At 37.9% G+C, this 15,929-nt stretch overlaps 1 protein-coding gene across 3 annotated transcripts in view; it reads right to left on the bottom strand.

Annotated features, from left to right (window-relative positions):
* Positions 1–15,929, bottom strand: part of LOC113114025 (A disintegrin and metalloproteinase with thrombospondin motifs 2-like) — a 118,928-nt gene that overhangs the window by 20,212 nt on the left and 82,787 nt on the right. For all 3 annotated transcript variants that reach the window (XM_026280711.1, XM_026280709.1, XM_026280710.1), the window contains exons 5-6: positions 6,719–6,802; positions 152–308 (exon numbers count right to left, since the gene is read on the bottom strand). In XM_026280711.1, the coding sequence (XP_026136496.1) occupies positions 152–308; positions 6,719–6,802 (241 nt within the window). The remainder of the gene's footprint in view (positions 1–151; positions 309–6,718; positions 6,803–15,929) is intronic.

Genomic DNA, 15,929 nt, shown 5'->3' with positions numbered 1-15,929 from the left:
TCAAGATCATTGTGGCATGTCCTTACAGATACATATGTTTAAACTGAACACGTGTTCACGATTGAAAGATCATCTGCTCTTGTTAGCAGCGTGTTTCAATCTCTGGAGGTTGCTGATCACAAGTGTTAGTGTGCATGTGTGTTGATTTTACCCTGCATTCCTGTTGGTCCAAACTCTTGACGAGTAAGAAAGATGGCGTGATCATGGTATTCTTTGTCGTTAGTGTCATTCCTCTGCTGTTCGAAAGCCCAGCGACACACATTTTCCAGACTCTGAGAAGGATTACCCAGCTCAATGAGGCTCGTGGACTGAAAGCATACATGAGAAGGATGTTACAAGCAAAGCTACATTTTGATTTTCGCTGTTGGCATCTGGTCAAGGTGTGAATTAAATTAAATTATGGGTTCAGTACCACTAATAAAGGAATAGATTACCATTTAACATTTTATCCATTTCTGAAAGAATCTATTATAAAACATTTTTCTTTTGCTTCTGTTTTATGACTTCAGAAACCTGGGATTGGGATACAGCACATGGATTGAATGGATGACTTTTATGATGCTTTGGAAACTTTTTGGAGCTTGAAATCATGAGGGAAAAAAGCAACTAGAATTCCAAAGCATTTTATTTGTTTTAAGGGTTTCATAAGGGTTTGAACTGACATGAGAGTGATTAACTTTTGAAAGTACTGATGATTGTTACTGCTAGACCATTCCAAGTAATGCGCACTACCTTTCAAAAGTTTGGGGTCGGCAAGATTTTTTAATGTTTCTAAAATAAATCTCTTGTGCTCACTGAAGTAAAATACAGTCAAGCCAATAATATTGTAATACATTATATTTAAAATAATTATTTTAAATTGTTTTAATATGTCAAAATTTAATTAACGTGTGATGTCAAAGCTATTTTCAGAAAACTTCCTATCAATATTTCTTCTCATTATCAATGTTGTTAAACTGATTTGTTTTCTAGGATTCTCTGATTAATATAAAGATTTAAAGAACTGCATTTATTTAAAGTAGAAATATGTACTAACACTGTCTTTTTAGTTATATCAAACATCTGTTCCATTTAATGCTAGTAAAGCTGGTAAATTTAATATGATGTACCCTTAGACATCCATTATTAGTACATTACTGAACACTGAACAGTTGTTGTTTGTTTTAATACTGAGGGATGACTCAAAACTTTTTTTCCGTAATCAAATCACAGATGTTGAACCTAGACCATTCCTTTAATCAGAGGACACATTCCTAAACAATGACATTAACACAAACTTCAAAAGCTAAGCACTATTGTTAATCAATCAGCTAGTATCATCTAGTATCATTAACTTCCTTTGATGTTTAAAGTACTGAACAATCCAATCAAATAAGTGAAACTGAACATGATGACTTGAAATGTTTATATAATAACAACAACAGAAAAAAAAGTTTATATTATGCACCACGGCAGCCGTGATGCTGTTATTATTGCTATATTTCACGCTTGTGTGAACACAGATGTAAACACTGCCATAATCTGTGCAGTGAGATAAATGTGTGCAAAGCAACATCCAGACAGGAATGCGTGGCTGTGTTTTGATGATGTGGCCACGAGAGCCATGGAAGTAGGAGATCCTTTCCAGATGCGTGTCCTGAAACTGCCTCTCTTAACTTGGGCCTCACTCGTGTGCATTTTAGTTCCATCAAGCTCATAAACTCTGAGAACTCCGCTGCAATGTCTTCACAAACCAGTAGAGGGAGGCTTCACCTTTCCAAAGTGCACCATGGCAAGAAAGAGGGTGGTGAGAAATAACTCAACTCAGCATCACTCTCAAAACAAGTGCATCCAGCGCTTTATTCTCTCATTACACTTAATTTATTTGTGACTGATGATTTTTATGCCGTAGGTTTGTGCACAGAGAGCAGGCTAATGGAAACTAGTTAATAAACACATGATTTATCTTCACTTATCTTCATTCCATTGCTGAGATGTTTGTTGATAATGTCATGAAGGGTGTTTTCTCAGAATTCTGTACACAAGAGACTTCCTCTTGTTCTCGTTAACGGAATACATGACAGACGTGAAAGCATGCTCATTAAAAGAACGTCTCAGGCATCTTTATCTTCTCTCTGATCCACCGTAGATGCACACATGCACACACACGCTCTGTGGATTGATGCTGGGTGTGTCATGTCAGGGTCTCTTTATCTTTTCAGTGCTAGGTGAGGGGAAGAGCGGAACAGATGTGCGGAAGAGACTGTGATGTTGGAACCTTGTTGGAGGTGCGCGGGGTCACTCGGTTGATCGGTGCGTGCTGCTGCCGGCAGCAACGGTTGCCACAGTAATTGGGAATGATGGACAACCTGCTGGCAAGACGGGCGAGGCTGCATGCTGATTGGGGCTGAGGCGGCAGGGGAGAGGAGTGGGTGTGGAACGACCAGGCATTTGTGTAAGAGCGAGAAAAAGAGGGAGGGAGAAGTGGAGAGAAAAAGATACAGATGGAGAAAGATGTATATCTGTGACAGTGCTTTTGAAATAGGTGGGTGATCTAGAGTGATTGTGAATAAGAAAAAAAAAACATGGAAAGGCTTTCACACTGAATGAGGGTTGAGGTTGAGATAAAGGTTAACAAAACTGTACTGAATTTACTTAAAATGGAACAACTCCATCAATGTGCCTCTATTTATCGAAAGTATCTCTAAGTGCTACATGCGGATGATGGTTTTAACATTCCAGGACATTTCCACATTGACCATAGAGCGTTTGAGCTATTGAAGCCATGAATCGAGTTATGTCCGTGTGCGTGATTGTGTTTTGTTTGAATTAAATGATGAATTTTTATGAACTAGCTTTACTTGCTTTTAGTACATTTACATTAAAAGCACTTTGGGTATTTAGTAATTGCTATCATGATAATCCTGTGAGAATGTGTTTATTATAAAAAATTATGCATATTCAGTCAGACACATTCTGGAATTGTACTTGTGTAAACGGAGGACAAACATACTAGGATTAATGGCGAGCGTGATTTCACAAAGTACAACATGTTCCTGGATCAACATCCTTGTTGATCCTGGAACAACATTCCAATCAGCCAATCAGAATTGAGATATAACAGAAAATATCTGTTTTAAGGCTTGCAACCAGAGTTAGGTGCTTCTACACCCTTGTGAATCAGCTTTCATTTCCCACTGATTTTAGGAATAAATTAGGGGTAGGGTTAGGGTTTAGGGGTAGGGATTGGGTTAAGTCTATATTTTTGGACAATAATGCTGATCCAGGATTTTGTATTAAAACAAATGTCTGCATGAATTTTAAAAATAGAGTATGGAAAATAAGTCGTGTGACTGAATAACTCACTCACAGAAGAAAACATGTTTGTGTCGACCCCCTGGCAGACAGTTTTTTTTTTTTTTTTCATTTGAAGACAAAGAATGGAAATGCTGGTGTATTTATGAATGTTTTTAAATATTCAGATTTTTATTAAACATTTAACTTGGACAGAAACCAGGGTTATAATAGGTAACTAAAACTAGTTAAATAAATATATATATATATATATATTTGTTTGTAAATTTGAATAAAAAATGAGATGAAAACAGATAAGTGATGCATTCAATTGCTTTGATTTTGTGTCTACAGTTTGTGTTCTATGCCAATCTCACAGGGACGAGGCCAGCCTGCCATATGATTTTGGCATGGTTTTTGCTGTTTAAAATCATTGTATATTTACTTTTTATCTAAATACGGTTTTGACAGCCAACCCACAGGTCAACCGAGCCACTGGGAATGTCCCGGTGCTCCCTAGGGCCACTGCATCCCTGGATGGAGTTAAACAGAATTTTAAGCCACAGCGAGAGGCAGACGAAGCATGACCAGCAACAGATGGAAGGAAAAAGACAGAATGGAAAGGAAAGCAGAGGTTGTACGAGCACAGGCACTCAGATGAAGAGAGAACTGACAGATAAACAGAGAGAGAGAGAGAGACCTGTGTGCTAACCGCCTGATGAGTTCATGTGGGACAGTTTGCATTTTAAGAACTTAATCCTGGAAAGACAAGGCCAGAGGGACAATCACCACCAATCAGCGCAGGAAACGCCATCTGCCTGACCCGCTGTGGACCTCTGTCTCTCCATCTCACCTGAAACCGCACGTAATCACCATGTAACCCCACACACTAGCTGTCACAGAGGAAAAATCACCATTTATCATAATGGCTGGGGGTGGTATAATGTCTCAGTATGAAGAGCAAATTTTGAGGGCACCATAGCACTGTGAGCTATTCCTCCTGCTGGGTGAACTGACATTTGTGGTAATGGTAAGCTCCATCGCAGAGATAGAAAGGTGATGGATTGTCATGTTTAAGTGGCTTAAAAATATCTTCCTCATGGGTTAAGCATCCAGAAAGCACTCCTGGAGAAAAGATCCTTTCTTCCTGAACCTGATACTGATTTAATAAATGGAGTAGGTGTTAACTTCAATATCGATTAAGATGTATATTTCCAGACTTCGTATTATTCAGATGATCCCAGAGGAAAATTGCTCTTGCAAAGCTCACTTTAGTTTGTCTCTAGATTTTCTAGAAGTGTGTAATTTCTGAGACACTAGTGGCACTAAATCAGACTATGGTTTGAGTCAGTGTTGCTGTGTCAGATAGCTCATACAAACAATGTTGAAAGATCAAATTAATTGAAAGGCTTAACGGGTTATTTCACCAAAAAAAATAAAAAAAATAATAATAATAATAATAATTAGGCCATGTTTAACTCACGCTCCAGGTTATCCTAGGTGAATATGACTTTCTTCTTTCAGACGAATCCAATCAGAGTTATATTAAAAATTTACCTTGCTCTTTCAAGCTTTATAATGGCAGTGGATGGGTGTTGTTTTTTAAACAGTCCAAAATAAGTCCAAATTACATGCATTCATCCATAATAAAATATGCCCCACTCAGCTCAAGGGGGTGAATAAAGACCTCCTGTAGTGTACTGATGCATTTTGGTAAGAAAAATATTCATATTTAAAACATTATAAGCACTTTTCTCTCACTTCCTCTAACTGTCATACGTGCAAGCCGTTTATTTAATAATGCTGTCTTAAGTAGTGTCTTAAGCAAATCGGTTAAGAAAATAATTCAGTGACTCAACAGTCACTTCTTGAATGAATCTGTGTTGTGAACTAATAGTTTGAATGAATCTTTCAATGACTCACTCACTCACTCACTCACTCACTCATTGTTTCAGGGATTAACAAGAAGGCTTTAATTATGAATAGGAATGAATCAATGATTCACTCGTAAAAAGAGTCAATTAATTAACAGTATCCTCAATTCTGTTTATGTGAGATATTAAAGAGATATGAGTTTTACTTAGAGAGTAACTGTGTCAGATGAAAGCTGAACCTAATACTGTGGTCACTATCAGGTCAACCACATCTGAGACTGGACACCTGATCTGAGATCAGCCTCTTCCTGATCTCCAGTTACAGGAAGAACAGTGTTTTGTGGAGCTGTGTTTATGAATGAGGCAGGGTCATCATTGATTGTTTATCTTGAATTCTTGATTCTTCTTCCCAGAATCCTTTGCTTGGTCCCATGGGGGAGGTGCTGGTGTGTGTGTGTGTGTGTATGTGTTGGGGGGTGGGGGGGTATTGGGAAGGCAATTGCATAACATCAGCACTCTGTGTGCTTTGGTGTTGAACTGTGAAGGCGTGCGACTTTGAAAAGACTCCCATGGGAACTCTATGCTTTTAGTTCCCGTTTGCTCAGTCCGGTGGAATAACAGGCCCTAGGCCATGGTGAGCACCCAACAGAAGGGGGTGGGAAAAGATGTGCATGTAAGCTAAGCTAGGGGTGTGTTTATGTATTTATGTAGGTGTGAGTGTGAGACAGAGGGTGGAAGAGAGGGAAAAATGGAGTGTGTATCTTATACGTTTGCCACTGATGCAATATGTCAAACTGTCATGATACAGAACTGCAAAGTGCTAAACGGCTACAGACAGCGAAATACATCATTTGGGAATTTGCATAAAGATAAAAAAAATGTTAACTCACTGTGAAAACTAAAGTCCGGACATGAAACCTCAACTACAAAGAAGTGTATAATTTATGCACTACTAGCAGCACCAAACAAGTTTTCCAATCACACCATCCATCTTCCATTAAACAAAATATTAATACAAATAAAAAACAGATAGCTCAATCCTAAACTCAAACCACTGGTTAAGCCACATTGCAATGTGTGGGACTCCTCAAAAATGCTGAAACTGTCACACGTGTTTACAACTTTTTTGGAAGCTAGCCTACAGATCATTTACAAATATTTGTCTGTGACGTATTTAACAAACGGAATGACACAGTTCACATTTGATATGAATATAACCATTATAAACTATACAAAATTACACCAAAGCTCACCAACGTAACTATAGATATATGACTCAATTAAATTCAGCATGAAGGGCTTATTTCTGAGCGATATATATATATATATATATATATATATATATATATATATATATATATATATATATATATATATATAAACAATTATGACAGGGCTTCATAAAATCAAGAGAGATTTGTGACATCAGTCAAAAAAGTAAAGTCGTTTCATAGGCAGAGCAAATTGCAGCATAACATAATGATCATACAGAAATGTGTAATAAAAAAAAAATGATTTAAGCTTTTCATCTGACAACTGACGCATAATTTAGGTAAATTAATGCTTCTTACTTTTCTGGCGTCAACCAAAACAATCCGAACTAGCACCACGTTTATTCGTGCCCCGAGAGAATGGTCATGATAGATCTCGTTCACCTGTGAAGAGAGAAAAGCAGTGTTAAATGCAAGATTTTAATATTGAGATATTGTAAGAGCAAAATGCATAATTTTAGAGTACATTCCATTAAAGTAAATTATGTTTGCTTTTTTGAAACTCATGTAATAGAGGTCAGAAGTGCTCTGAGTGAGAATTATGAGAATTAGTGATATCCAAGAAAATATGTTGATGTATGTATTTTTTTGTCTTTTATCTACTAATGTTGTATAAAGGGGTTTTATGCATAATAGTCAACCTAGAATGTGATCAAACTGTTTAAGATAGCATGGCTAAGATTTATAATAATATGTTAATAATATGTTAATTCAGTACACACATTATCCCACCGGTTGTGACCGACCATAAAATACAATTTTTCATACACTTTTTCCAACTAAACAAATAATAATAATAATAATAATAATAATAATAATAATAATAATAATAATAATAATAATCACAATAATAATAATAATAATAATAATAATAATAATTTATTATTTCAAAGGGTTACTAATGACACATCATTTGGATATTTTCATGTCTTGGGATTTAATTATAAATAATATATTTATTATGAATACTAACCCCCAAAACCTTTTCTATTTGTATGTTCAAAAGTTTAGGGTCAGTAAGAATTTTTATTAATTAATAATTTTTCCTGAGAAGCAAATCAGCATATTATTTACTAAAGCTGCGAAATAAAATGTTTCAGGTTTTCAGTTGAATTCCAAATCTTAAGCCAACTAAGACCAGCAAACCATCTAAGGCTAGGTTATTTTTAGTAAGGTTTTACCAAATTTTTGGGGCCATTCCTCAGAGACAGAAAAGTATAACACACACACACATAGCAACTCATAGACAACCTGCAAAGCTGCACCCAATAATGTTTAAGAGAGCCTTTTTCATTTCCCAAGATTCTGCAGGTTGACTTCTAACCCCGCACCTCAGCCATCTTTACTTATTCAGTTTGCAGAAGGATGGGCCTAATGCACTGTGGGAAACGCTGTTCCCAGACAGAGAGGGAGACAGAGGCAGACAAATTGGTACAGAAGTTCAGACATGGTGTCCTCTGCCGCTCTGGAAGCTTGCTAATGAGACACCGAGATGTATACACAGCCAACAATAATGAGATTTCTGATGGACAGACTGCGGGAGGGGGAGCGAGAATAAGATATGAAGACAGACAAGAAGAAAGGGGCTTAAAAGGGGGCGGCAATGAAGAAGGAAAGCGATGGGAAAGGATTAAACAATGCGCTTTCTGAAACCGTTGTGTCACCTGCACCGACTCACCTGCTCTTTTATTTGTACGATTCACTAGTTGCTGTGTAACTGGAAAACTTTAGAGTGGGGTGAGGCCATGTTTCTCTCTCTTTCTGGACGTCTGTATTCCTGGCATTCCCTCTCTAGTTACTGTCACTCCTTTTGACTGTTGGAATATTTTTTGGTTGCACAACTTTACTAAATTCATCATCCCCTTTCTTTCAGTTTTAAACCAGTATACGTGTTTGTAGCTTCCAAAAGCTAATCTTTCAAACTAGTGTATAGGCCTTTTCTGTAGCATTCGTCCAAGATTTCTTGAGAAATTCTAAAGAGTGCAGCTCTTAGGCTCGGTTGCCTTAGTAACCGCGTTAATACAGATGACTGGTAAAAGCATAGATGACTTCCAGGTGACCGTGACTCTAGTGTTCTGAATGTTAATGATCGTTAAACTGAGGCACGACTTTCATAGAGAACACACATTGTGAAACACCTCAGGACTCTGCATTAGGAGAAGCAGTGCATGATGGGATATGACTACTGTCTTGTTTCCAGGCTTCACTTCAAAGAAAAAAAAAAAAAAAGCCAGGCTGCCAGTAAAAGTTTATTTCTCTTATATTAATACAGCATATGCTGGGGATGGACAGTATAGTATGTATTGTACTGTAAAAAGGGTAGAAATTCTGTACATTTGCAAATTTCGTTAGATGTTTTGGTAACACCAAAGGTCCAATTTTCACAATTAACTAGTTGCTTATTAGCAGGCATATTGGCTGTTTATTGTTACTTATAAAGCACATATTAATGTGTCTGAAACTGCTTGATAATGAGTGACCAGCCTTCTCATACTCTCGCAACTGCGGTGAGGACCGACTTGATCCGATCAGGAGATATATGTGCCATATTGAGCTGAGCGTGCTGAACTCCCCTAACTGGGTGGTTCAAAAGATGCAGAACTAGACGCATGACCATACTAGCTGCTCTAGAGACCTCCATAGATGTTCGAGCCTCTTAGTACTGCCTTCCACTAGAAGCCTTCGACCTGGGAGCAGCACTCTGACTCTTGTCTCTGCAAAGTGCAAGAAGTGACACTCCCAGAATGAGGGGCTGGAACATGGTAGGTTGGGACTGCTCCCACCCAGCAGCCCCTGCTGACCGTCTCAACACTCCTCAGAGGAAGAGAACTCTAGACATTTCTCACTCTAGAAATTTATATCCCAAGAGACCTTGTATATCTAACTTCTCATAGTCAGATAAATACTTCATTTTATTGCTCAGAATTAAATGCAGTCAAACAACAATGAGTAAACACGGTCTGGAGTAGTAAGATTCACATAAAAAAATGATCTTATGTAATATACGCATTGCCTTGGCAGCGCGCGAGCCGCTCAGTCACACAAACAACAACTTTCCTCAGAGAAAGATGGCTGCAGCAGAAAGCTCTCTCTCAGAGGGGGAAGAAACCGTAGCGCGGGTTTCCAAACCTCGAGAATGAGCTCTAGATCTAGGGAACATGTTTGAAGATAGGAAGATGCTTGTGTAACTGATGCTAGTCCAACTGATGCCAGATCTGGTTGTTGAGGAAGAAGATAGGAACTCGCCCGTCTACATTCCCTCTACCGGATCCGAAAGCGAAACCTGTGAGCACAGCCACCACTCCGCCTCAGCGGAAGCAGGGCCGGCACCGCGAGAGACACAAGTGAAGGCTCCCTCCTCAAACATAACCTTCTGAGAGTGAAACAGTGCAGTAACAAACACTCGCCACGTGGGCTGTCAACTCCCTCGAGAGCTCATTCGTGTGCTTCTCTCTCAAGGAGACACACAAACTGCATGTGTCTCTACCCCAATATCTTTTTCTTTTCGTGGGCAGGGAAAAACACACAATCTGAACGCTGTCTGTTCTAACCCAACAGATATAATTTTTTACATAAAAGTAAGTTTTGCAAATTAAGATGTTTAGGAGATTAAAATATTGATATTTCGAAATATTAATTATATATTAATAATTATGAGAGTAAATGACCTCGTAAAAGGTGTATTGAAAGAAGATCCTCAAAATGGTTTAAAATGCCACTAATATGCTGTTGTATACCGCCCACCCCAACATGCGCACATTAATAGAAAAGCTTATCACAAGCAATGCTGGATTGATATTCTGTTCTCATTAAAACTGGAGTCACAAATATCAACAAATCTCAACACCAATATGGTTCTTCCTCAACCTCTACAGAACAAAAAACCTATAGCCCCCTTCACCCCTCGCTCTCTATGTTAATGATTGTGAGAGTGTAGGTCTCATTAGTACTGCCCTGGTTGCTGGCCTTGTTCAGGACGACTGGGCTTCATCAGCCTACAGGTAACTAATGGAGACCTAGAGGTCGGCAAGTCAGAAAATCATTAATATCCCATTAATAATGCAAAAGGGGCTAGCATTGTGGCTTCACCGCTCTAGAGATAGGAGGGGAGAGTGGAGAAAATAGCAGAGGGTGCAGATAGTAAGATAGAGTTAGAGGAGAGAAAGGGGGAAGAGAAAAAATGTCTACAGTATGTGTGCGTGTGGCCATTGGTCGAGTGAGGAGAAAAAAAAAAGGGTTGACATTGAGAAATATTAGCATATTAGCACATGAAATGGAAACATTCCAAAATAAAATGTGTGAAAGAGCCATGAAAAGAAACCTTTTAAAAGAGAACAAATGTTATCGTATCTTATCGGCCTTGTTTATCATCTGGCCCTGACAAACTGTAACATTTAATTCAATAGAAGGGATTTAGGTTCCAAAGTGTTTCCTTAATCAGGCATTTTGGTGTTTTAACATTATTAACCTGTTAAAGACCTCCTGTGGTGAAAATCAAGTTTTTACCATTGTCTGCCTGGTTTTTATATGTCTGTCTGCTGCTTTAAATATGCATAAAGACAAACCATGTGCAAATTCATTAGTCAATACCACTGCCAAGCTTTTATCCTTGAATACGGCAGTGACTGTCTCAAAAATGCTGTTTGAAAGTGCTCCTAACTTCACAAACTTGTGACCAATCCAATATTTATTAGTAATAGTTATTATAAGAATAGCACTCTTTACATGCTTTCTAGGCTATAATCTAATCAGAATTGTAAAAAACTAAAAAAAAAACATCACGGATTCACTTTTCGGTGACGACTTCTCCCAACATTCCACTTGCTATTGTATAGTATTTGCTACTCAAGTTAACTAAGTGAAAGCAGAGAAGATCAAAGCAGGTGTGATTGAGTGGAGGTGGGAACTAGTTAGATCTGTGTATAATGCGTGTATAAATGAGGTAAGGGTAAGTTGCAATAATTAAATGCCTCAAAATGACCTATATAAATGACCTCTAGCCAGTCTATACAAATTAAAGGGGCCATTTGATGCAATTTAAAAATTTCCTTTCTCTTTGGAGTGTTTCAAGCTCCCTAAAGTTGTGAAGATTAAAGTCTCAAACCCAAAGATATATTCTTTATAAAAGTTAAGACTCGTCCACGCCCTCCTAAATTGCCTAATTTAAACACACCCCCACATGTCTAGGTCACTGTGTTGAAAGATTTGCATAACACTGGCCAAATGTTCACGCAAAGAAAGAAGGTGTAACTTTGATTATCACTGTAGTATTGTTACTGCCGCCTCCAACCATGTCGTGGAGACAAGTGTGTTTTATTGATTTACTCCTTTTCTTATATATATAATGCACAATATATATGTATTTTTATTTTATTTTATTTTTGTCATTTAGCATTTTTATTAGGATGTACAGTATGCTAGGACAGGAAGCGAAGTGGGAGAGAGGTGAATCAGGATGCCGAGGCAAAACAGCACTACTGTATAAGTCGGCACACTGCCCACGAGGCTATTTGCACCGACACTGATTTGCTTCTTTACTAAGAAGTAAACTCTTTCTTTCAACTACTTCTTTAAAAAGTGGATGTAGAAAGAGAGACTAAAGTAATTTATAGTATAATAATGCTTTAATCTACAGTCAATATCATATTATGCTGAATCATCATCGTCCTGTTTCAGTCTGGGAGATGAAAGTGAACGAGTATAGAAATCCCATCAGGTTCTTGGCTGGCAAAACTCCCCTTCATTCTTCTGTAATGTACAGGAATGCTCAAAGATATGAAGGTACGCACTGGTGGACAGTATTTGCTCAGACGCATTACTGAATCTCTGCCATTTTCACTTGACATTTTGGACCATTATTACCTGTCTGACATTTGAGGGCCAGATCAACGTGTCTATGAAGAGCTGATTACATAATGGTCCGTCTGCCCGCACGTCTTGTTTACTCCTGAGGAGCAACTAATATAGAGAGAAGCAATTAATATTGTCAACTTTCAATTCACACAATTAATGCTACACACAAAGGTCTCAGCTCCATTACACAGGCTGGCTGCGCTGGTCGCTCATGCAAATACGTGAAATGAGTCTGAGTACAAGCATTAAGAGCCCGTTGGCACCGTTGAGGGTCTGTGGTGGCGTGTTCCTGGATCTGATGAGGTACTTACAGTCTTGAGCTAAAGGCAATCTTAGATCAGCATGTTGTGAGACTTTCCAAGACTGAAAAAAAGGCAAATCAACAACAACAAAACCCAAAAAGAGCTTCCACATTAAATAATGATCCATTATCTCAACACTGCAACACTAAATCCGGTCTTAAAGGGGCAGAATAAAGGTAAAGGCTGGCTGATTGGTGGATTGGAAGGGTAGGCGTAAGTCAAGAGGCCTCCAGATCTTTTGATCCCTGTCTAACTCATCGATTCCTCATCCTTTCCCATGGACCTATGATGTAAAGCCAATCAATTTTACTGCATTTTAAAGAATTATTTCACTCGGTTCTATAAATTGAGGGCAGAGCGAGTCACTGGATCTGTTCTCCAGAACAAACCAAAATCCCATTCAAAAACAACAACTCCACAGAGAGATTAACATATTTAACAGACCAGAATTAGATATGAACTGTGACAAAAATGCCAGATATTGTGAAAATGAATGAACAGCTATGTATTTAAAATGCCTCAATATACAACTTCACTGAATGTGTAACATTATTAGATTTGTTTTATGATAAACTTAAATCAACTGAAAATACAGACTAGATTTCATGTATAATATATATATTGTAGGCTACTGGTTCAGGAAACAGTCCTCATCTTCCATAAAATGCATTGGACACACAAATATTTTGGTTGAACTGTTCTGGAACACTGATTTCTAGTTGTGTCCTCTTTTGGAAGTAGTCTCGCTTTCACAACGAAACACACAGCGACTCCACAACATGGTGGCGGTCGCAATAGCGTGAAATAAAAGTTATGGCTTCTTTCTTTGCATGAACATTTGGGTGGCGTTATGCAAATCTTCCCAAATGTGACACATTGGGGGCGTGTTAGAACGAGCTGTTTTAGGAGGGAGTGGTCAACTCTTAACCTTTATAAAGAAAATCTCTTTGGATTTGAGACTTTAGTCTTTGCAACTTTACAGATCTTCTTTATGCACCAAGAGCTTGTAACGCTCCAAAGAGAAAGGGAAAACTGAAAACGTATCATGTGACCCCTTAAAAGGAAAATGTAATAAAACGGCTTGCTCTGAAAAGAGCTGTTTTTGACATGGTAAAAAAAAAAAATGTTTTTTTTACACTAACAATGATCAATTTTAACCAAACTATGTTACAGTCTTTCAACTTGTGAAAATTGGGCATCTGATGACCCCATTATCCTCTCCCATAAAATATGCCTTCATAAAGGGTTCAAAGTGCCCTTAAAAATCTATTTCAGTGGGCAAATACCGCTAATATAATATAATTTTAATTTTGACACTGCTCTGAACAAACCCATTATTCAGATGAGGATAGAAAATTCAAACTTTGTTTTTGAAAGGGGGTGTAACATTTTGAATTCAGAATTTAAGAATTTTATAGGTTCTTATTTGTTAAATATAAGGAAAATAATATATGTAAACATTTTCTACATTTAATATGCATTCCTATTCTATAGGTGGCATTGCAATCATGAACCCTGTTGGGAACGTTACTTTAAAAAAGTAATTAGTTATAGTTAGTCACTACTTGTTCCAAAAAGTAACTGAGTTAGTAACTGAATTATTCTATAATAAAAGTAACTCGTTACCAGGGAAAGTAACTATTTGCGTTACTGTATTTAAAAAAAAAATAATTTTGAAATGAGTAGAACAGACAAGTGTTCGTACATAACTTTCAATATTTATTGCACGTCAACAGACAGCAAGATTTTTATCCTGCACTTCAAGTATTATCTTTGTAATCTGTGTGTTTGTGTGTGTGTGTTTGGCGCTGCTGGCGCGTATGCCTGCATGTGTGTAAAAACACTGGCTCTGATTGGCTAACATGAAACACATGACTCTGCCTTAGCCAATCATAATCGCTTATCTCGTTATTAACTCACCTGCTCACTAGCTGTGTGAACCAGGGGTGCGTTCGGATTGCATAGTTTATTAAATCAATGCATAGTAAAGCACCGCATTTAATGTTCAGTAATGTTAAAGGAAAAGTAATTAGTTAGATTACCCCGTTACTGAAAAAATAGCATTGTTACCTTATGCCGTTCTTTTAAACGCCGTTATTCCAAACACTGATCATGAATAACAAATATAATTTAATATTTCTGCTTCTCTATGTTGACTATGTTGACATGTTTATGGGTAATTCATTCTGAAACCTCATTCCATTTTGATCCTTATATTTAAATTTGAATTTGAATCCTTTATTTGTTTTGTTACTTCAGTTTCAATCCGATTCACATTCAGGAATTTAAACGGCATTCTAAATTCAGTTTTGAATGGCGCTCAACCCTGCCACCCACATACGGTCCCATAGACGGATCACTTTTCAGGCAGACAGAAAGACGGCTCCCACTCTCTTCTCCTGCTGGATCATTGAGAGAGACCAGCCACTGACCAGGAGGACATGAATGAAAGACTGTAGAGGATTTTTTCACTCTGATCAAATACAGCAACAGAATAGTGACATTTATGCACACACATGCTCAACACACACAAAACCAACGCAACATAACAACAAACTCAGGCGCCAGGCACAAAATCACACGCACCCCTTATGTGCAACAAACACTAAAAGAGGAGAATTCAGGGAAAATAGTTGGAGGAAAAAAGGGTAAAATCCTGCTTTATGTCTCTCTCTTTTCTCTCCTTGACTCCCGGAGAGCGAGAGAGACATGCCTTCCAAAAGTGAGCAAAGTAAACTTTCAAGAAGAAAGCGGCAAGAACTCAACGCGTGGGAGAGAAAGGAGACGCGATGTTATTTATATATTTCTGTTTATCTGTTTTCCTGTCATTTATTCAGAATGCAGCATTTGAAACACCCCCTAGGATGAGAACGAGAGGAGAGGAAAAGGAGATTGCAGTGGCACAGCTGCAGAAATTGTTCGGGGACTCGTGATAACTGGAGAAAATATGCAATAAAGAGACAAATGGTGAGGTTATAATACATTTTTCTCTGGCCTTTTTCATCCCATCACATTTCATCTTTGATAGTGTGATCCATAATGTAAAAAAAAAAAGAAAAGAAAAAGACTTTAGTTCTGATCTAATATGTGTCTGAGTTTACCTCACATCATTGCTATTACTGATGATATAATATCTAATATCAGATTTTTCTGTTTGTTGGCTAGCTGATCTCTCTCTCTCTCTCTCTCTCTCTCTCTCTTGCTCTTTGTCACTGTGTAGGTTTAATTTGTGGAGATTAAAGGACACATAGCAAGCCGCAGATGGGAGCTGTTTTGTCCTGAAGCATATTTTTCCACCGGCTTACCATCACCCTGGACCACATGACGCAAAGCCACTGATTTACTGCATTCAGCTT

Source organism: Carassius auratus, chromosome 14, assembly GCF_003368295.1.
Source record: "Carassius auratus strain Wakin chromosome 14, ASM336829v1, whole genome shotgun sequence".
Taxonomy (NCBI): domain Eukaryota; kingdom Metazoa; phylum Chordata; class Actinopteri; order Cypriniformes; family Cyprinidae; genus Carassius; species Carassius auratus.
Note: the sequence above shows the minus strand (reverse complement) of the source record. Positions and strands in the feature narration are given on the sequence as shown.